The sequence below is a fragment of the Elephantulus edwardii genome, unplaced genomic scaffold (genome assembly GCF_000299155.1).
Source record: "Elephantulus edwardii isolate Elephantulus edwardi_28Jun2011 unplaced genomic scaffold, EleEdw1.0 scaffold00009, whole genome shotgun sequence".
Lineage (NCBI taxonomy): Eukaryota > Metazoa > Chordata > Mammalia > Macroscelidea > Macroscelididae > Elephantulus > Elephantulus edwardii.
The window spans coordinates 6,507,117-6,530,164 of record NW_006399759.1 but is presented as its reverse complement, the minus strand read 5'-3'; the positions used below and the strand labels follow the sequence as shown (position 1 = coordinate 6,530,164).

The window sequence follows — 23,048 nt, the reverse complement described above, 5'->3', positions numbered from 1 at the left end:
AAAAAAAAACAAAACTGGAATCAAGATTAGAAGTGCTAGTCCAAATTATAAAGAGACTGCCAAATATACCAGAAATGCACAATTGAAAGAGGATAGAATTGATGCATGAGACCCTCTAAAGATTAAATATTTCTGATTTTTTTCCAGGATTTAGCAGAATACAGGGAATCATGAAATGCTTAAGGAAGTTTTCATTGTATTTTCCCTCTTCCCCACAGGAAACAAAGGTTAACAGCTCTATTCTCTGTAGTTAAACACGCATGTTAAGGCACATTACCAGATGAGTTCCATAAATTATTTATTTGACTTTTGCTACTATGCAACAAAGGAGAGATCCCTATTGTATAAGAGGTAAAAAGTGAATCTCTGAGAGATTAAGGAAGCTGGGTAAGGTTATCCGTCTGAGAAGTAGCAGAGCTGGGACTTGAATCTAGAGCTTTGTTCCAAATCACAGGCTCAAATAAAAGGAATGGTTTTTGTCCAAATTTACTCATGGGAAATGGAAATGGGGGCCCTCACAAAGGTTCTCTCATTATGGAGATATCACAGTAATTTTAATAACAAAATTTATTTGAAGGCAGCCCATTAGCCTAAAATTGTTTGTTTTTAGGATGATATATTAATTTCAGGTTTTTTTCTCCCTTTACTTTTGTTTTTTATTGTAAAAAAACATGTATGGGGACCCAAGGGGACATGGGGTGGGAGCAGAAGGATGTGTGTGGTAGGGATAGGGATGAAATTACAGGGTTGCATAATTTAGTGGGTGGAAGGAGTAGGTAACAGAACTGAGAAAGATTCGGTGGGGACCAGAGAAGACAGAGTAATGGTGGGCATAGTCTAATGGTGATATTTTTTTTTTTAACAAAAAGGTTGTCTTTCTTATTTGTGGGTTTTCCATTTGGGAATAGGGCATAATCTCTCTGGCTGCTTCTTACTGAAGAGGGGTGTTGAGATGAAGGGTAAGGGGAGCCCAAATTAACACTTAATGGTGATCTTGAGTTGAAGCTGCATGCCTTCTTGTTCAGTTAGAAGATATTTTCAAGATGTTTTCTGCCCTCTGGACTGCAAGGTGTTTGCATGAGTGAGCCCAGTGGGAGTGGCTGACTGAACTTTGAGGCTCCATCCACTTCGGCTTCCTTAGCTGGAAGTTATATTTCCCTTTTGTCTCTGGAACCAGTAATTTGGCCTTTTAATCAATGTTTTAGAAGCTCACAGATGTCAACAATTTTCCTTTTTAAAGGAGGTGGAAATTTCATTACAGGTTTAATAATTATTCCTGGGGTTATACCTTGCAAGTGAGGCTTTTAAACGGGTTTTTTTAAGTCGTTCCATTGTGGAAATTATAAATATAATAAATGTTTCCTTGATAGATTGCACGTGAACTACATAAATGCTGAACTGGAAGCAATATAAATGTAAATGGAGATCATGTGCCTAGAAAAAAAAATTGATGACTAAGTCCTGATACTGAAAATGTGTGTAAAACATTTAAATACATTTGTTTTGTGAACTGTAAGAGAATGAAACAAAGAACTAGAACCAAATTAACACTTTTTTATATTCTGGAACTCAAACTCTTTGCTGCTGAGTCAGGATTGACTCATAACTGATCCTCCAGCAAGTTTTTGGAGGCTGTAAATCACATGGGAGGAGATTGCCCATCTTTCTCCCTTTAAAACCTTGAAGCTGCTGCTGGATTCAAGCAACCCAAGAGAAGTTAGCAACACAATTCTCTATGGAGAGAGAGAGAGAGAGAGATGTGTGTATATATAAATGCATGTATGTATATAGCATCAAGAAGACAAAGATTCTCACCACTGAGCCAACTGGCAGCATCATGATAGATAGAGAAGAGATTGAGCTTACTTGGATCCACAATCAACACTCTTGGCACCAGCAGTCAGGAAGTCAAAAGATGAATTGCATTGGGAAAATTTGCTGTCAGGGACCTCTCCAGAGTACTGAAGAGCAACAGTGTAGATCTACAGTCTAAGGTGCACCTGATCTAAGCCATGGTCTTCACCATGCTTGCTGTGCATCAGAGAGCTGGACAATGACTAAGGTTAATAGAAGAACTGATGCCTTTGAGTTGTGTTCTGGAGAGTATTGGGCATACCATGGATTGCTAAGAGAACAAACAGGTCTGTCCTGTAGAGGGTGAAACCAGGCTGCTCCTTAGAGGCAAGAATTTTGAAATTCTGTCTCACATACTTTGGGCATATTGCCAGGAGGCTCCTTGGAGAAGGACATCATGCTTGAAAGGGTGAAGGGTAAAACACAGGAGAAGATAACCCTGGACGAGATGAATTGACACAGTGACCGGTGGTAATGGGATCAGATGTGTCTGAGAAGGTGAGGTTGGCTCAGGATAGTACAGGGTTCAGAGCTGTTGCTCATAGGGTCACTGTGAGTCATAGTCAACTCAACGACACATAATAAAAACATAACTAAATTAATAAATATTATGGGCATTTGATTTTTTTTATCTCCATCTCTATGAGTTTATATATTATATTTAAGTTAGCTAGAAATGCTGGCCGGGGCTGGGAGACTCCACTCTGGGTGTTTGGCTGTTAGCTGCACTTGGATGGAAGTCCTGATGGGCGCATCAGGGAAGTTTTTGGGGTCGTATTTTGGGAAATGGGGATGGGAGGATACTCTCAGGGAAAAGGGAAATTGACTTTCAGCTTGGGTAAAACACCAACTAAGCACTTAGTACAAAGCACCAAGCTAAAACCCAAGATGCCGAAGAGGCAGGGGTGAGCCCTGTGTCCACAGTAGTCATAAAAAGCCTGCTTCTCCATGCAGCTCCCCGCATGGCTGCAGGTGGTCCTCACTGCTCTTATGAGGTCTGGTCTGTGGCTCCTGGGAGACCCTGTGTCCCCAAGTCAGCAACTTCAGTGCAGACGGAGATGTGACGTAGCTGCCTTCTTTCATCCCCTCCAGGCAGCACTGGTTGGAGGCACCACCATGATCATCGGTCATGTCCTGCCTGACAAGGAGACCTCCTTGGTGGATGCCTATGAAAAGTGCCGGGGTCTGGCTGACCCCAAAGTCTGCTGTGACTACGCCCTCCACATGGGGATCACCTGGTGGGCACCCAAGGTAATGATGCTGAGTGGGCTTCAAGGAGAAAATGCAAATGCTTTTTTTAGATTGAGGAGCCAGTGGGTCTCAACCAGTTCAGTATGATGCTCTCCTGCATGTGTGAGATGCCCCTCTCTTTGCTGTCTTAACGCCCCCCCAAATGCCAAGAGAAAAAGCACTTGTGGTTGCATATGTGGGTAAACGTGGCCTGCTTAACTTAACAACCCTGTTTTCCAGAAAACACAGAAAGTCCTAGCTGCGACGGAATGTTCTAGGCCAGGGGCCTTTTCCTGATGGCTTGACTTAGCACACTCCCCAGCCAGTTGTTAGGTGCCAGCGGGCTAAGTAAGTAGGGTCAGGCTCAGGGAGTAGTTTTCCTTTCTGCCAGGAGTCGGCAGCACTGAGCCGGCAGCACCTCCCTGGAGTGAATGGAGCTGGGTGAATGTCTTGTCTCCTGGGGCCCAGCTCCTGCTCAGGCTGAGCCTGACTTCTTCCCTCCTCAAGCCCTTTCCCACTTCAGCTTTTGTGCCTCGTGGGGCCCCCATCCTGTGGGGAGAGAGGAAAGTGAGATAGCGAGAGATTTTGAGTAGTTGAATACCACCTGAGTTGAAGGCAGACCCAAGTCTCCAGCTTCTGCCAGTCAGGCTCTTGAAAATCTATTATCACTGAGAATCATCTTTGTATTTTTCCCTCCAGGTGAAAGCAGAAATGGAGACCCTGGTGAGGGAGAAGGGCGTCAACTCGTTCCAGATGTTCATGACCTACAAGGACTTGTATATGCTTCGAGACAGTGAGCTGTACCAAGTCTTGCGTGCTTGCAAGGACATCGGGGCCATCGCCCGAGTCCACGCGGAAAATGGGGAGCTGGTGGCCGAGGTAAGTCTGTGGTAGAGAATGGGGGCGGGGGCAGGACCGCCTCATCTCAGATGGTACGAACAAAACAACTTGTAAAAGAGTAAGCTGTGACTGCTGCAGATTACAGATTTTAGCCAGAAAATTCCATTTCTACAGTTTATAGGAAACAAATCTTTCTAAGGTCCTAAAAATCTAGGCTAATGGTGTCCCTTTTTTCCCTAATGATACTTAAGTAAATTACACTATAGCAAGAGAATCTGAAGCACTTCTCATGAATAATTTTAATGCGATTGGACACGCAAGATAAATAAGAATACTGTTTTCCACATTCCTGTATCTCTTCAAAGGAGCTGAGATATTCTAGTGATCTATTCACTTGCACAATGAAAGATGGGCCCTTTTGTATGCAGGTCTTAAATAGGATACATATTTGCCTAAGAGTTAGTCTTGAGGTTGTAAAACTAGAGATTTGTCTCAGTTTTCACGGTGCAAATTCTGGCTTTCTGATCAGTAAAGAATGCATTTACCTTATGGTGTCCCAAACTGGCTGACTTATCACTTTTTTTTTCATTAAAAGATATGTTGAGAGTCATTTTGAAGTGAGACTCAGGGAAGCCTTATTGAAAGGGAGCCAATTCCAATTCCCAGGGACCCTCTAGGACAGTAAAATGGCCCCACAGATCTCCAAGGTATAGTCTTTATGGAAACAAACTAGCAAATCTTTATCCTGTGGAGCAGCTGGTTGATTTGAACAGCCAACCTTCCGGATAACAGCTAAGCTGTTAACCACTGCAACTCCTGTGCTCCTTTATGGTACTTACTCTGCCTTAATAAAAAAGGAATAGTCTAGAAGTGAGGAAAAAAAAACCACAAACCTATTAAAGCAGACTGTCTTGCTATTTTATTGTCCTTTGGGCTCAATACTTTTTTTAACTCAGTGTTGTCTTTTGCTGTTACTCAGGGTGCAAAGGAAGCCCTGGATTTGGGCATCACAGGCCCAGAAGGAATCGAAATCAGTCGCCCGGAAGAGGTGAGGAAGACTTCCTGTGCTGTCAACTTCTGTCATGTAGATTCACAATACCTTTCATAATTGAAGAGACATCAGCAATTTTAAGTCATAATATAGCATTGCCTTGTAGGAGGTGCCACCAGGGTGCTCCGTAGAGGCAAGGATGGTGAAAATTCATTTCCTGTGCTTTGAACACAGGAGGCATCAGTCCTTGGAAAAAGACATCATGCTGGGAAAAGTAGCGGGTCAACAAAAGAGAGGAAGACCTTCAACAAGTTGGCTTGACACAGTAACTGTAACAGGGAGCTCAAGCATACGAGATCATGAGGATGGTACAGATTAGGGCAAGGTTCAGATCTCTTGTTCATGGGGTTGCTACGCATTGTAGTCAACTCAATGGCACCGACCAACAATATATTGCTCTTAAGTAGAATTCCCATCTGGAAATGTCCTACGAGTATCTTCCTCTATTCAGAAGGCAGACTTGGGAGAGACAAGTTGGGGACCTATTTGTCTGCATTAAAGGAGCTGGGAGAGAGATTATCGGTACCCGATAGATTGATTTACCCAAAACGGAGGTAGTTGTTGTTAGGTGCCATCAAGTCAAGTATGACTCATAGTGATCCTATGAAAAAGAAATCTGAACTTTGCCCTATCCTGCACCATCCTCATACTTCCTGACACAGAAGAGCCCATTGCAGCAGTCACTGGGTCAGTCCACCTGGTCTAGGGTCTTCATCTCCTTCGCTGCCCTTCCACCCTTCCCAGCATCATGTCCCTCTCCAAGGAATAAACCTTCCTAGCCACATGCTCAAAGTACGTGAGGAGAAGCCTCATCATTCTTGCCTCTCAAGAGTACTCTGGCTGCACCCTATCCAAGGTATATTTGTTTGTTCTTTTGACTGTCCATGGGGTGTTCAGTACTCTTCTCCAACACCACAGCTCAAAGACATCACTTCTTTATTCATTGTCCAGCTCTCAGATGCATAGCAAGTGATCAGAAAGACTAAGGTCTGAATCAGATGCACCCAATCTTTGGTCATTTTGATTTAGTTAATAATCAGCTATGGGTTGGAAGCCTCTTACTTAAACCAATAGGGACATGGTGGGCAGGCCTTCGTATTTCAAAATCAGTTGGGTTCTGCCTAAGAGTCTCCAGTTTGAAGCCTCCTAAGTGAAGCAGTTGGATTCTGAAAGGTAGGTTGTTTTAATCTAATTGAAAATCCAGTGTAAACTGTTTGGTAAGTTTTAATTTTATTATCAACTGTGGGCTGGTTTAAACCAGTCAGTACCTGGTGGACAGGACTTTGTATTTAAAAGTTGGTTGGGCCCTTAGGCCTGTGGCCCTCAAGCCTGGTGTTAATTGTGTTTGGGGAGAACATTGTTCTAAGTGGTACAGCATTTGCCCAACAGTTTGTTATACTTAGATAACTTGGGATTGCTGTGATACTGAAAGCTATGCAACAAATGTGTCAGAAGACAAAAGAGTTACATATAGTAGACAGGTTTTGTTAGAGTTCCCCAATTAAGACAGACTAGGAGTCAGGATTGGTCATCCATTTCTTAAATAACAGGCCTTTGAAAACCCTATGAAACCTAGAGAAAAACCGAAGTTGTTGTTGTTGTTGTTTTGTGCCATCGAGTCACCTGTGACTCACAGTGACACTATGTATAACCCTTTGAATATAGGTCCCTTTTTGGCACATCAGAATTGGTAAAAAGGATGGCACCAGATTCAACAGAATAAATTTCTTGAGAATCTATCTATGGGAACAGGAATGGGAGCGATAGACTTGGGACTGGCTTTTCTTTAATAAGAAGATAAGAGCAAGATTTTGAATGTAGTAGTAGTTGTAGTGATAGTAGCCATCCTCGTCTCCTGGCTCACGAGGATGGTATCACTAGTGCAGCTTCTTAAGCATCTGTAATCATGTGCCTTCTTTATGAGAGCTGATCTTGGTCCCAGGAGACCTTTGGCCATATGTAAATGTCTTCAGTTGTCTTATTAGGAGAAGGGCTGCTACTGGCATCTAATGGATAAAGGTCAGAGATACTGTTAAATATCCTACAGTGTATGTAAGACTGCCAAAAGAATAAGCAAATGTGTCTTGGCAACGGTGCAGCCGGAGTGATCTTTGAAGACAAGAATAATGAGGCTTCGTCTTGTATACTTTGTGCATGTTACTAGAAGAGGCTATTCATTGGAGAGGGACATGATGCTGGGGAGGGTAGAGGGTCCACAAGAAAGAAGAAGACTCTTGACCAGGTGGGTTAACACAGTAACTGTCGCAATAGACTCTAGTGTGTCAGAAAGTGTGAGGATGGCACAAGATAGAACGGGGTTCAGATCTGTTGTTCATAGGATCGTTATGAGTCGTACTCAACTTGATGACACCTAACAATAACAACAACATAACAAATTGCCTGACCCAAAATGTCTATAGCACTGAGCTTGATAAACCTTGACCTAGGCTAAAGTCCAGCTTGAAATCCATACCACTCCTTGGATACAGACCTGAGGCAACTGTGGAGACAGTGCACTGAGGAACAAGAGAGATGGGACTCTGAGGTGTCTTCATTTGTTTAATATTGTTTTGCTGCCTTTTGAACCCAGTCTGCCATCTAACAAGAATTGGTCTCCTGTACTAAGTCCTAGGAATCTTGCTCAGTGAGAGATGAGTGAAGTGGGGAGTCCTTGCCCACAGCGTGCCCTGAGCCCACCCTATGAGTGTCCGTCCGCTCTGTGTCAGCTGTACACCACCTTCTATGCATCGGGTTCTTGGGCACACGGGGGCTTGCTAAGAGGAGATGATAAACTGTTTTCTTCCTCTCTCTTGTTTCTAACAGCTGGAAGCTGAAGCCACTCACCGTGTTATCACCATCGCAAACAGGGTAAGTATGGCCAGCTCGTCCTAAGGCTGGACTCTACTCTGGGATCCAAAATCGATCTCTGTAGTGGAATCTCATTCCACTCTGGGCCTCGCAGCACTGTGCCTGCCTCACAGGACCGCAGAACTGTTTACAGAATAAAACCTTTGGTTCCCACAGAGCCGGCATGAATCCTTCCTGCCTCTCCTGTGTTCTACACCATTGAGTCTGCCAAAGACTTGTGCCATTGGCATGTTGCTCTAGTGTAACTGATAGCCAATTAAGTAGGAGAAGATGGGGGAAATCAGAGACTCTCACTGTGACTAAACAGTAGCAGTAGCTGCTTGGCTCAAGTCTAGTTGATGGCCACGCCGTGCATGTCAGAGAAGAGCTGCTTTCTCTTTCACCTTCAATGGCTGATTTTTTCAAAGGTAGACCAACAGGTCTTTCTTTGGAGGTACCTCAGGATGGACTCAAACTTCCAACATTTTGGTTAGCAGACAAATGTGTTAACTATTTGTCCCAGCCAGGGACTCCTCACTGCAGCTAGAATTGGTTTGTTTTACAGGAGTTGGGGTTTAGAGAGCCTTGATTTAATTGTATAGCACTGGTTCATTGCGTGGTAACTTTTCTCTGGTCAGAGCGTGGCCCTCTCAGGGCAATGAAGTGATGTGCAGCGTGGATCCTGAAGGCCTAGCTTTTGTTTTCACCAGCCATAAACCTTTCCATCATCTGCAAGTCACTTAACCTTTGAGATAATTTTCTTCTTTTCCATCTTTGGCTAGAATTGATTGGGGAGAATGCAAAATTTTACATAATTCACAAGTCAGAACTGTATTATAAGATGTCCTTAGAGAAGTCATCCTCTTTGCTAATATTCTACACCCCATTCTTCTCATATGTGCACACTTTAATTTTGGTTCATCTTTCTGATAATTTGCTTTTTATTCCCCTCTTTAAAATTAGGCAAATTTTTTTGTTCTTATTTTCCTCCCTTCTTGTTAAGTACTGCTGAGTTGAGCAACCTCATACAGTTGTTGTTTTTGTTGTTGTTGTTATGTGACATCAAGTCTCCTGAGACTCAAAGCAACCCTGTGAACATTATCTGCCCTATCCTGGGTCAATCTCATCATCGCCAACAGACTTAGTCCCATTTCTCTAGTCACTGAGTCAATTCATATCATCCTGGGTCCTCTTGTCCTGCACTGTCCCTCCACCCTTCCATGCATGATGTCCCTCTCCAAGGACTGGTCTCTCCTGGCCATATACCCAAAATATGAGACTGAGCCTCAAAATCCTTGCCTCCAGGGAGCAACCTGGTTTCACCCTCTCCAGAACAGACCTGTTTGTTCTCCCGCCAGTCCATGAAGTATTCAACACACTTCTCTAGAACCACAACTCAAAGGCATCAATCCTTCTTCTGTCAGCCTTAGTTATTGTCCAGCTTTCAGATGCATAGCAAGTAATTGTGAAGACGTTGGACTGGATCAGATGCACCTTGGTCTCCAGACTGACATCATTGCTCTTCAGCACTCTGGAGAGGTCCCTGTCAGCAGACTTTCCCAGTGCAATTAATCTTTTTCTTTCTTGACTGCTGGTGCCAAGGTTGTTGATTGTGGAACCAAGCAAGCTGAAGCTGTTAACAATCTCAATCTCTTCTCCATCCTTCATGAAGCTACTAATCAGCCCAGTGGTGAGAATCTTTGTTTTCTTGATGGGGATCTTCAATCCATATTGAAGATGACAGTCTTTGACTTTTCTGCAGCAAATCCCCACGTCCTCTTCAGTTTCAACAAGCAAGGTTGTATCATCTTCATCATGCAGGTTGTTAATGCGTCTTCTTCCAATCCTGATGCCACATTCTTCCTCATAAGTAAAATTTCTTTATAGGTTTAATAATATTACTCACTTAACATAGAACAATTAGGAGACTTGAAGGAATCATAGAAGGCAAGCATTTTATAACTAGGAGAGCACATACAAAGGTTTTCCTCTTTCTAAACCCTCACTTAAGGGTCTGAGTGGCTGACACAATCTGAACTGCCTACTCTACAATCATTGTTCACAAAATATGTTTCTGGACCAGCAGCATCAGCATAATTTACTAGAAATAGGAACCTGTTCAAAACGCAAATTGTCAGGCTCCATGTATTCCATGGAATCAGAACTAAGGTAGGGCTAGCAATCTGTTTTCACCAGTCCTCCGAAGTCTCTAATGGACACTAATATTTGAGAACTTCTCTTGAGGGGCTTGGGCTACCTCAGAGGACGTCATGGATGTGTAGGACTGGTAATATCAGGGGGAAATATATAGGCTGTGATTGCAGAATTAGAACCAGTGGATGTGTGTGAAGTACATCATATCTCACACCTGTTCCCACACGCCATGTCCTCCTGATGTGACAAGGAAAGGAGGTAGCATAATAACATTTGGAGAAGCCAAATCTGACAGCTGGATAAGGACTTTGTTTTTAGGTTTTGTTTTTTCATAACAACAGTTCTTTTCTAAACTTCTTCCTGATGGGAACTAACTCAAGAATAAAGAAAGGTCTAAGCAACATAAGAACAACTCCTTGGTTTTTTTAGCTCAAAGAAGTTAAGCTCCAAACCATGGTCATACAGTGGGATAGAGGAAAAGCCAATCAGTGCTAGAATCTAGGTGTTGATTTGCAGAATTACTCTTGTCTAGCGTATACTTTGAATCCTGAGCCTCTTGTATTTTGTTCTTCTCTGTCTGCTGCTACAGCAGCTTTCTTTTTGTCCAGAAGATGTATAAACTCAAACCAGACTCAATTCTCATAGCAATCTTTTTGAACAGGGTTGGAATGCCCCATAGAGTTTTCAAGGCTGTGAATTTTCACAGAAGCAGGCGGCCATGTCTTTCTCCTTTATAACAGTTGGTGGGTTCACACAGCTGACATTTTTCTTAGCAGCCAAATGTGACACCACCAGGTGCCTTTCAGAAATGCTCACTACAGGCTATTCTGGTTGGCTGGTTGAGCATTTGAGTTCAGGACTCAGCAGTCCGAGCCCCGCGTTCCCCGGGAGATCCGCCTCCATGGTAGGCTCTGCTGGAAGCTGCTGCCCCTCCTTGCCCATACACCTCCTCAGCCTGCATCTGCCCTTATAGTCAGCCTGCGCTCCTGGCACAAGACTGTCACTCCCAGGGTGGCTTAAGCCATGCCAGGGGTGGAAACTGGTCCTAGAATAGATTTTTGCCAGCTTGTTTTGATGCTTGTTAAGCTTATGGAACTGATGCTATCTACCGGTCACCATCTTTCCTGTGTTTAGCTCCACTGTCCCATCTACTTGGTCAACGTGTCCAGCATCTCGGCCGGTGATGTTATTGCAGCTGCCAAGATGCAAGGTGAGTCCTTAGGCTTGGGAGGACTGCACAGGGGTGTGGTGGGATGGGAGAGGGCTGGGTAGGCACTCCCAGACCTGCCCGCAGACCCGCTCCTCAGCCTTCCCATCCCTTTTCTCTACCACCGTGTTCCTGGGTGGCATCCTAACCTACACTCAGTCTGTTAGGACTGGAATTTTTTTTCCTCTGCACATTTGTATGTGTAACACCTTCACAGAAGTGTCTGTCACCTCTCCTGGGTCTTTTAAAATTTTCCAAGTTTTAAATCAACTTCTTAATTGGTGTCTTTTTTGGCCTCTTGGGTTTTACTGGTTGCCGTGGTAACCAATTTAAGAGTCCTAGACCAGTTCCAGTGGATATTCATGGGTAGTCCCCAGTCAGTGTGGACCCAGCTTCCCGCTATAGCCCTTTGGATCCCTGTGTACACATCCAGAGGGACTCTAGTGTGTCTGCAGCTGCTGATTGCCAGGCAACACCTGAAGGCTTTATATCTCCTTGGAGCCCCAGCCCAGCACAAGATGCTGGTGGGGTCCTGGTAACAAGGGAGCCACAGTCACCATCACAAAACTGGAACTATGGTTAAGAAGAAAGAGCTTGAATCCATTTCCAGTTCATAAGCATGATAATTGGGTATTAATGTTTTTGTGTGATACGTGCCACCCTTTAAACTTTATTATGGCATGGGCACATTACCCGTCTGACGTGAACTTGGAGGGGTCCTGTATTTAGTTAAAAAAAAAAAGAGCTTCCCAACCTACACACTGTGTTGCATTCACACCCTACCCCTGTTTCTGCCCTGGTTGAAGCTCATGCAGTATCTCACCTGTCCTGCTACCTCAGCAGCCTATCTCCCCACTGCCCAGGTCCCATCTCCATCCATCTTCCTGAACAGCTCCCACCTCTTGAGAACCATAGTACCACGTTGTCTACAAAGTAACAGTCCATGCTTCTCCTTGACCTGGACTTCAAGTCCCTCCATGCCTGTCCCACTCCACCCGTCAAGCCTCACCTCCCGGTAGCCCTTTCACACGCCACACTCCTCCAAGCCAGCCTCCTCCGAGCCCACCTGGAGCTCTCCCACCTGGGTTCCATGCCTCACTGTCCTCGCCAAGAGTCAGCCTGGCAAACAGGGATGCTCACCAGACTTGAACTATGTCATGCTCACCAATGCACGAGTGCTCTTGGGCAAGACTCTTCCTCTCTCTAATTTCAATTGTTTCACCTGTAAAATGAGAGGTTCAAGCTGGATCACTTCTCAGGCTCAGTGGCTTTATACTTAGCACTTAAAAAAATCCGTTTCCTTTCTGTTTTCTTTCAGAGGAGTTCTTTCTTCAGCTGTTAGAGGAATCAGGCCTTCCCTGGGCTTTGGTGAAGGTCGTGGGGCGGCACGTGCGGGTCTAAATCTGAGCAGGAGAGCTCTGTCCTTTGGCCTTCGCACAAATGGTTCCTCACCACCTTGCTGTAGAGTTTGGAAAACACATGTGTCAACCACACTCACTTCGAAAATGTTCCTGACAGTAGCTGCTTCTACTATATTTTGAATTGTTTTTGTGTACCGTCCAGTCAGAACCAACCCATAGCTGACCCTCCGGCAGGTTTTCAGAGGCAGAATCACACATCCTTCTTCCACAGAGCAGCTGGTGGCTTCGAACCATGTGCCTTTGGGATTGTAGTGCAGCTTCTTGCCACTAATCCACCAGAGATGCTTAATGGCCTCATCTCTGGACACACAGCAGGTGGTTTGTGGAGTAAATAGGCTGCACATGGCTGCAGCCCTTTTTGGCACGATTGTTCTTTCTCTGCCATCTTGGAAACAAGGACCCAAGAGCACACTTACAATTCTGTCTCTTCTTCCAGGGAAAGTTGTCCTGGCGGAGACAACCACTGCACACGCCACGCTGACAGGCTTACACTACTACCACCAGGACTGGTCCCACGCGGCTGCCTACGTCACGGTGCCTCCGCTGAGACTGGACACCAACACCTCAACCTACCTCATGAGCCTGCTGGCCAAGTAAGGCATCACTGTGGGCCTGCTCAGACCCTGGGGCACACGCATTACCTCTAGCGGGTTTGGAGATCTTCAAGATTGTTGTTGTTGTTGTTGTTGTTGTTGTTACAAGCTGTCCGCTTGTCACCTGTGACTCACAGTGACCCTGTGTACAGCAGCTCTGAAGCCTGCCCTGTCCCAAGCCAGTCTTACTGACTCTGACACACCAACCCCCAATGTCCCAGTTACTGTATTAATCCACCTCATCTGGAGTCTTCCTCTCCTGCGCTGTCCCTCCATCTTTCCAAGTATAATGTCCTTCTCCAAGTTTCAGTGCCTCCTATCATGTCCCCAAAGTACGTGTATGTGTCGTTGTGGTTTGAGGATTTTGCTTTTGTTACCTTCTTTGTTGTTGTTTACCATCAAGTCAGAGCTGACCCATAGAGGGATTTTCAGAGATGGTAAATTGCACAGGAGGAGATTGCCTATCTTTTTTCCTCAGAGCATATGGTGAATGTGAACCATGTATCTTTGTGTTGTCAGTGTAATTCCTTCCCATTAAGCCAGCAGAGTTTCCTACCTTCTCTGTTGTTGTGTGCCATTGAGTCATAACCGACCCATAGCTGACCCTCCAGTGGGTTTTCAGAGGCAGAAAATCAAAAGGAGATTGCACATCCTTCTCCCAAGGAGTAGCTGGTGGATTCAAACTGCATGCCTTTGTGATTGCAGTGCAGCGTCTTACCACTAGGCCACCAGAGCTGATTTCTAGCCTGTTACTGAGAAGCAATGATGTCAGTCTAGAGACTAAGGTGTGCCTGATCCAGGCCATGGTCTTCACAGTTACTTGCTATGCATCAGAGAGCTGGACAATAACTAAGGATGACAGAAGAAGAATCCATGTCTTGAGTTGAGGTGCTGGAAGAGAGTCTTGTACATACCAAGAAAAATAGGTCTGTCTTGGAGAGGCGGAAACCAAGTCTCTCCTTGAAGGCTAGGATTTTGAAACCCCGTCTCACGTACCTTGGGCACGTGGCCAAGAGGGACCTGTCCTTGGAGAAGAACATCATACTCGGAAGGGTGATGGGATAGGAGAGGAAGAACCCGGATGAGATGGATTGACGCGGTAATTGGGACAATGAGGGCAGGTGTGTCAGACAGTGAGACTGGCTCAGGACAGGGCAGGCATCAGAGCTGTTGTACACAGGATTGCTATGAGTCACAAGTGACTCAACGGCACATAACAACAACAGCCTGTCTAAGACCGCTTGTTTTGGAGTGAGAAGCTACGGAAGGTGCAAGAGTAAAAAGCCTGTGTGTGAAACTGTGAACAGTACTTATTCAGAAACTCAGAGGGAAGGACATTGAACTCTTATTCTAATGCCCTCTACGGTGCAGCAGCAGGTGACTCTGACTTACTCTAGATCCAAACATGAGTCTGATTTTGTCCCACTTTTTCTCATTTTCTCACTTCTCTTCTCTCCCCTTGTGTGCTCTGTCCTTTGATTTCTCCTTCCTATCTTCCCCCTTTTTCTACACATTTCCTTCTTTCCCCTCAGACCTTCATATCTCCTTTTCCTAGCTCCTCTTTTTCTAACACCCACTTTACCCTACTTGGATCCAATCTAAAGAAAAATAGTTTCATGAACCACCTGAATGCAGTAGAATACAGGTGTGAAAACCTTGGTTTTATCCCAGTAATTTTGACTCACAACTTCCTTGTCTCTTTTGGTTCCATTTTGGGTTAAGACCATTGCTTTCTCTTCCCTCTTGGTTATTCAAGCCCAGGCTGCTTACAACATCAGCCTCCTCCTCTCCAGCCCCCTGGCACAAGTACTGGAGAGATATAAGGAAAGTTGAGGTGGACCTTCCCAGGCAGGCATCGGTAACTCTTCGTTAAGTTGCTGGAGCCTTTGAAGCTAAAAGCTTCTGACCTCAGAAGCCATCGCTGTGCAGGAACCCCCCCCTCCAGATGTGTGCCACCGCCCCGCAGTCTCCTGACAGGAGAGAGAACCCTGATCTTGACCTCTTCTACCTGCACCTTCCAACACTAGCAGTACTTCCATGAGCAAAGGCCCAAGCGTGGCAGCTGAAGCGTTACCACTTCCGGCAGTGTCCCATGTGTGAGGATGCTCGGCTTTGCCACTCGCCGTGGTGGGAAGACAGGCTGCCACCAACTTCCCAGTTCATCTCATCCTGATGCTCAGAGAAGCTGAGAGGCGGGGCCTCCACCAGGCAGAAACCCACTTCTGACACCTTTGTTCTCTCCACGAGGGGACATCTTGCAATTCCCTCTCTTACGGCTTTGGGGTAGACGGGCAAAGGGGGAAGATTCTAGGACTCTCTACTCTGCCATGCCTCAGTCTCCCTCCTTGATCTTCTGTTTTTATATCCTCAGAGGGCAGGGGTACAGCTGTCTTCTCTAGGGTGATGGTGAAAAGTAGATTGAGGGAAGTGACCTGGCCCCAGTTGAAGGTGTTGTCCTCATTGCAATGAGTTGCACTGCTAACCCAAAAGGCATATGGTTCAAATCCACCTGCTGCTCCATGGGAGAAAGATGGCCAATCTCCTCCTGTCCACTGCCTGTGAAAACCACTTCAGGGTCAGCTATGAGTTGGTTCCAACTTAATACATAACAACAACAAATCCTAAGATTATGGAGTGCTTACTTCATCTACATCTTTGACTTTCACTCCTGATTGTTGATGAGGAATAGAAATCTTCCCAGTCAATACTCTGTTGTGAATGACCTGAAGAGAAGGACGAGGTGGAGTGCAGTGGGTAGAGTCTCGAGGGGACAGTGACCTGTGGGGGTGAGCAGTATGTGCTGTGGTAGTGACACTCATTAGATTCAGTCCCCTGGCTTTGAAGTGATACCAAGCAATAGCCGTTCATGCAGCTTCAAATGGATTGAGAGTGTGAGCATGGGTGAAGGGAGACGTTCGAGATCAGCTCTTATTTTTAAAAATGCTTTTCATTGGCAAAAACCCTTTCATCTTTATCAACACAACACAAATAAGTATGGATGACTTGTTATAGTAATTTGAGATTGATGGCAAGGGCAAAACTCTTTTGAAAGACCTCTGCTTGCTCCAGGCAAATTTATTGAAAACACAAAGAGCTAATACAATACTGAGTAAAATGCATCAGTCCACTCAGTTATAGAACCTAAGCCCTCACAAACTCAAGTGGGGTGGGGAAAGCAGAATATTATGATTTGAATAATTTAAGGTTTTATGTCTGATACGTTTTGTCAAATTTATTTAAATATTTTAAATAAGGTCTCTTCTGTATAAATAGAATTATCTGTCACTCCTGTTAGGAGAATACTTTGACTTTTTTTTTAAAACCAATGCTGTCTAAAAAAGATACTTTAAAAAAGTATCTTCTAGGATTTAGAGCATGATTTTAAATTTTTTATTATTTCTAGAAAATCATGATTATTATGATTTTGCACTTTTGACACATTGTTGGTGGTGAGTACCACCAAGTCGGAACTGCCCCTCCCAGTGGATTTTCAGAGGCAGTAAGTTGCACAGGAGGAGATTGCCCATCTTTCTCCCTCAGAGCAACTGGTGGTTTTGAACCTTGTACCTTTGTATTAGCAGCACAGAACCACCAGAGCTCCCTGTATGGCACATTACTGGTTGTAATTTTTATTTATTCATTTATTTATTTATTTTTAGGCAAATACTTGATAGAAAACCCAGACTCCAATTAAAAGTTTCTTCTTAAAAAATTCCAAGCTGCTTCATAAGCATCTACAGTAAGATGTGTTTTCTTAGAATATGTCAGCATTAAAAGTGATGCTCTAGCTCTAAATATTTGTTATTTATTTAGAATCTAGCTTCTTAAAGAGACTAGAATCTTTTTTCCATTTGGATACACAAAATTTTTAAGAACTTGGCAAAGTTCTTTGTAATTTTTTTTTCTTTGCAATTTGCAAAGTTCTTGGCAATGTGTTCAATGTAAAGGAGTTTGGATGCGAATTTCATTTGTACCTTCACAGCACCACTGGAAGACTCTAGAGTGCTCCCAGAAAGAAACTACATTCATTCCGTATCTGAGAACATCTACTTGGGGGTGTATGTGTGTGTAGTGGGGCCCTGAATGCTGGTCCAGTGGTATGTAGCTGCCTAGCGGTAAGGAGCTGTGTTGCCAATCCAAAGGCATCCAGTTTGAATCCACTAACTTCTCCTCAGAGAAAAAAGATCGACAGTCTTCTTTCTTCGTGGGTTTGCTATCTCTGAAAACCTACTGGAGGGTCAGCTCTGAGTCCAACTTAATGTTATATGACAACAACAACTTGTGTAGGAGCCTTTTTAAAAAGTTGTATTCACAATAAGATTTGTTGACTAAAAAAATGAGAATTGAGCCAGGTATTCTGGGGTGGTGAGCGTGTATTTCTGATTTTCCATTGGTGAGTATCTCTACTAATATGAGCTCTGCCCAGGCCTCTGGGGGACCCTGAAAAGACAGTGAAACCTTTAAGGATTCCATTCACCTCTGGTGGGTTCTGCAGGTTTTGATAAAGTGGAACTACTTAGGGACTCTTGGATAACCCTATGCTCTGTGGAAGACTCTTTGAGATGGCTCGGAGGAGCCTGATTGGCCCAGACACATGTCAGGCTTACCATAAGAGCAAAGTCATCTTACTATAGATTTGGTCAAATCGTTAGGCATGAACTGACCAACAAGGCATGCCAGGCAGGCAGTGCAGGCAGCCCTGTTGTGTATCCTTTGAGAACCTACAGAATCTGCTTCCTCACCAGGGTCAGTAATGCCTGCCCCTCACAAATTCTGCTTCTAAAGTATCTCAGCTGGCCTGTCTGAACTCACAAGACTTTGGTGCCTTCTGCAGAGTACTCTTAAACTTCCTCACCTGTCCGACCGTTGGGACTCCACTGAGAAAACCTTTCGACTGATCCTTAGATCCCAACTGATGTCTTCACCAAATGACGCTGCCACCCCAACCATGTCCCTCCTGCCCTTGAAGGGTGTTCTTGACCACAAGTTTCCTCTGGAAGCTGCTCTAGGTTGCAGGACCATGTGTCCTGTCCCATCTGCCCCTCTCTCCTCTGAGCCCTCAGCCTCCAGTGTTCTCTGGGCTGGGCCAACTGTGTTCCTCCCTCAGAGAGTTTACCATTGTTCTAGGAGGAGCAAAGATAGCCCAGACCCAAACATTTTCTATAGAATTTTTAAATTACACTTTAAGCAGGACAAATCCAAAACATTCCAGAATAAGAGAAACTATCAGCATGATGCTAAAGGAATCCACTGAATCTCAGCATGGTTGTTACGTAAGGCAAAGATCACCAGCTCACCTGGTGGCAGGTGCACTCCAGGCTGGACTACAGAATCTGGCAAAGGACTATGATTGGAATACTTCTTTTTTTTTTTCTCCATGCAGCTTTAAATGGATTGAATGTGGATATTACTCACATATGACTCATGACCAAAGAGCTGCCCAGTATTCCAACTTCTAACTTTAATTAGATAACATGTGGCTATTTTCAGTAAATCGTTAAGGACACACCCAGGGGAGTTCCCAGGTTCCTCCATGCCAGCTCTGAGGATTAGGTGCCCCTCCATGGATGTGCCTGGGGGTTACAGTCTACTTTCAATCACACTTTTCCTGAGAACAAAGCTACGTGTTTGGCTTACTGGTCAGAAAGAACTGAAATGGAATCTGAACTTAGGTCAAGAAACAAAACGGAATTAGGGACCCCACTACAGAGTTCAGCCTTCCACAAATCAAATGCTTCAGAAGCTAAGCTCTACTGCACCACCAGTTAAGCTCTTATTTGCTGTGCTGCTGAGAGCTGCTGGACAGTGGAGCAGGATGGCAGAAGAATCAATGCCTTTGAGCTGTGGTGTTGGATCAGAGTGCTGAATACCCCATGGACTGCCAAAAGAACAAACAGATATTTCTTGGAAAGGGTACAGCCAGAGGGCTCTCAGGAGACAAGGATGGCAGAGCTTACTCTCACATACTTTGGGCATGTGGCTAGGAAAGGCTGTTCTTTGGAGAGGGACATCATGCTTGGAAAGGTGAAGGGACAGTGAAGGAGAGGGAGACCCTCAACCAAGTGATTGACACAGTGACTGCAGCAAGGGGGTCAAGCGTGTCAGATTGTGAGGACGGTGCAAGGTTCACATCTGTTCCTGGTAGTTGACTCAATGGCACCTAACACCAACAACACCATGGTCTCTCTCCCTCTCAGTGTTTAAGCCTCTGTCTTGAGCTCTTAGTGACCAGGGAGCACCCTAAAGAATCCAGACATGCTTTCATCACCACAGCCTTGTGCGGTTACTATGACGTTGGTGTCCTGGGTGACAAACCATTTGACTTGCATAATTGTTATTCATTAAGTTAGACTTTTTTTCCTATCTTGTCCCTCTTGTCCTCTCCTAGATGACTAGAACACCCATATCCAAGAAAGGCCATGACTCTGAGTTGTTTAGAGAAACCTAGCATTGTACTTGTGAGCGTTGTACCAAACACACACCTAGTGCCCTCAGGGAGCAGCAGGAAGTAGGAGTAAGACAAAGTTTGCATGATTTCATGATAAAACCACCTCCATCGTCTCGCTTTAGCTAAACCTTCTGCTCAATTTTCCCTTTGCTAACTCTCTTAATATAGACATCCCCAAAAGACCTTTACTGGTATCTCCTATGACAGTCTGTGCCAGTAAGGGAGCAAAGAATTTGATTGGGCATTGTACAACCAGACTCTGAAAAGAGCCTTTCAAATTCCCCAGCAATCCAAGGTGTCTTAGTTTCCCGCAACAACCAGGCAACACATAAATGTGTACAAGGACGTTGAGAGCCCTCTCCCTCATAACAGACCTCAGAAAAGGAAGGGGCATGACACAGTGAACTGAGTCAAGTCTGTGCCTGAGTCCCAGTGATGGGACCCCTGAACCTTGGGGCTTTCTCTTTGGGACTGCCTGGGCTCTCCCCTGTAGGGGAGAGGGTGTGACTCATTCCTGGAACAGTAGACGCTCCCTACTGGGAAACCCCCTCAACCTTGACTGATGCGTGTCCTCGTGTATCCCTCCTGCTCTTAGTAAGAGGGGAGCTAAATGTAGGTAATAGTCTAAATCAGTTCTGTGAGTTGTCAAAGAGAATTACCAAACCCACAGGAGCAATGTAATCTTATCAACATAGCTGGTCCAGAGAAAGCTGTGAAGGCAGTGATTTATAAAGTCCAGCTCAGGTAGCTAGATGACCTAAAGAAAGTGGCTTAGGGACCTTGTTCAGTACCTTAGGTACCAGACTTAGGTCACTAGATGACAGAGAAAGCCTGCATGGACAGTTGGTGAGGCACAGTCCTTCTAGTTTGTGACGTGGCCTGAGGGCTACAGAGAAAGGGCCCGAGTGGTCTGAAGCGTGTGGAGTTGTGCAGGCTCCTGAGCTGAAGGTACCTGTTGGCCTGACACTGGGTGGCTGGGGATGAAGTCTGCACAAACTCCAGGTGATGAGGGTGAGAGGAAGTGCCGCAGAAGGTGCTGGTGATGAGAATCACAGAGATGTGGGAAACTGAAACCCGGGTCCATTTCCTGGTGGTGACTGAATTCCAGCTGATGGTTAACTTGCAGCTTTGATGAAGATGGGACCTTACACCACCCCCCTAGCCCTTAGTGGCGTCTCTAGTGTCAGTGCACTGCCACATTCTGTGCATGTTCTCATTCCACAGATGAGGAAAGTGAGGCTCACACAAATTAAGTAGCTTGTTAGAGGTCACCTGGCAGAGCTGGCATTGGAGTCCGCTTTGCTCAGCTCTAAGCCAAGAGAATTTTCTGTTCCTGTCTCCCACCTATTCCCCTTCCTGACCCCTTACCTGGTCGCTGCCTTCTCTTCTCTCTGCCCAGTGATACTCTGAACATTGTGGCCTCAGATCACCGGCCATTCACCACGAAGCAGAAGGCGATGGGCAAGGAGGATTTCACCAAGATACCACACGGCGTGAGCGGCGTACAAGACCGCATGAGCGTCATCTGGGAGAGAGGCGTGGTGAGTCGTCTGGCCCTTCCCCACGCTAGCCCTAGGAGCATTTTACACACTAGGAAGTCCGCGAGCTCATACCACTACAGCTTCTTGCTTCATGCAAAACTTCTCTCCCCTACCCCCTCCCTGAATAGAAAAATTAATAGGGTCTGTTACTGAAAGTTGAAAAATACAGAAAGTTTAAAGGAAGCCAGGGAAATTCAATCACTTCCTACCGTAGAGTTGCCACTGTTACCATGTTGGTATACTTCTTTCCAGTGTCTTTTTCTGTACATACCATATACTACCTTAATAATTACATTGATCTTCTCCCCCAATTTAGCAATATATCTTGAGTATTTCCATGGATCAGTAAAGATACTTGAAAACTCTTCTTTAATGGCAATATAATATATTCTCCAATTGCAGTGTCGCATTATCTAATTATTCCCTGATATTTGGAATTGTAGTCAAATGTTTGCATTTACAAAAATGCTGCAGAGACCTGCTTTGTTCAGGAGTGTACTCAGCATTTCTGATTATTTACTCAGGGCAGGTTCCCAGAAGGAGACATGGGATCTGAGGATATAGACTTTTTTTCTTTTAAGGTTCTTGATTGTTTAATTGCTTTTAATAAAGACAGAGATGGGGTTTCTTTTGTACACTACCAGTTTTACCCATAAAGAAGAAATAGTTTGGGGCATGACCTGTCACCAATTAGATGCAACATAGAGGAAGTCCCAAGGGAAATGAGGTCCTCAGATCCAACCTACAGCTCAGGGAGGTAACTCAAGAGCTGCCTTTGAAGGGCGTCCACCATGGTTTCATGCTCATACAAGTGGGGTTTTGGGATAACTAAATTTTATTCAAGGGCACAGGGTATATAATCCTGTGTACATGAAGGGAAACTCCTGATTCCTTTTTTAGTGAGCACTTGTATAAAGATAGTTTTGCAAAGAAAAAGTACTTTTGCACCAGGCACGTGGCCTTTTAGAACAAGAGCACACTCCATAACAGAGATGATTGGCAGGAGAAAGGAACGAGTAACCCCAAGGGACCGAGCTAAGCATGTCAATACATCTGCGATGGCTCCCACAGCATTACCCTCCATTGTTGTAACCAGCTGAGCTAAAAGGCCACCAGCCAGCATCTCAGGGGACCTGGGGTTCAAAGGATGTTCCGTGGAACCTGGCTAAACTGACACTTTTGCCCCCTCTCAGGTTGGAGGAAAGATGGATGAGAACCGTTTTGTGGCCGTCACCAGTTCCAACGCAGCTAAGATCCTCAACCTGTATCCCCGCAAGGGCCGCATCATCCCCGGAGCTGACGCCGATGTGGTGGTGTGGGACCCAGAAGCCACCAAGTACAATTTGCTGCTAGTCTCCAGGGCTAGAGGGACTTGGGGTTTGAAGAAATTAGTATTCCAAAAAGAAGCTCTAGTGGTGCTGTAGGGAAACTCTCAGCTGGTAACCCAAAGATTGGTGGTTCAAACCCAGCAGCCACTCTGCAGGAGGTGTGGAAGTGAGCAGTCTGCTTTGCAAACCCTCTGCTTACCCTGTCCTATCAGTTGGAATCAACTCAAAGACAATGGGGTTTGGGGGCATTTATTTCAAAACACCAAAGGCAGGTAATCTTTACACCAGTTACAACATAAACAAGCATGACCTTAGGGGTGCATTCCATTCGTCATTTATGTGCCAGTGTCCAGCAGCCACACCTGCACAGCACTTCACAATTCTCATACCAACTTTACATCCTTTTTCTCATTACATCTTCACACTGCTCCGAGGAGTACTCTGCGATTCTTATTTGCATATTTCCCCTACTAAAGAAATTAAGATCCAGAGAGCAGAGGGACTCCCCTCACCACCTAATGAGTGACTGGACCA

General features: G+C 45.0%; 1 protein-coding gene across 1 annotated transcript in view; it reads left to right on the top strand.

Moving 5' to 3' along the window:
• Positions 1 to 23,048, top strand: part of DPYSL5 (dihydropyrimidinase-like 5) — a 63,719-nt gene that overhangs the window by 31,923 nt on the left and 8,748 nt on the right. Inside the window, exons 2-9 of the mRNA XM_006880605.1 lie at positions 2,947 to 3,105; positions 3,784 to 3,963; positions 4,904 to 4,972; positions 7,799 to 7,843; positions 11,111 to 11,186; positions 13,041 to 13,197; positions 21,045 to 21,186; positions 22,380 to 22,522. Coding sequence (XP_006880667.1) covers positions 2,947 to 3,105; positions 3,784 to 3,963; positions 4,904 to 4,972; positions 7,799 to 7,843; positions 11,111 to 11,186; positions 13,041 to 13,197; positions 21,045 to 21,186; positions 22,380 to 22,522 — 971 coding nt within the window. The remainder of the gene's footprint in view (positions 1 to 2,946; positions 3,106 to 3,783; positions 3,964 to 4,903; positions 4,973 to 7,798; positions 7,844 to 11,110; positions 11,187 to 13,040; positions 13,198 to 21,044; positions 21,187 to 22,379; positions 22,523 to 23,048) is intronic.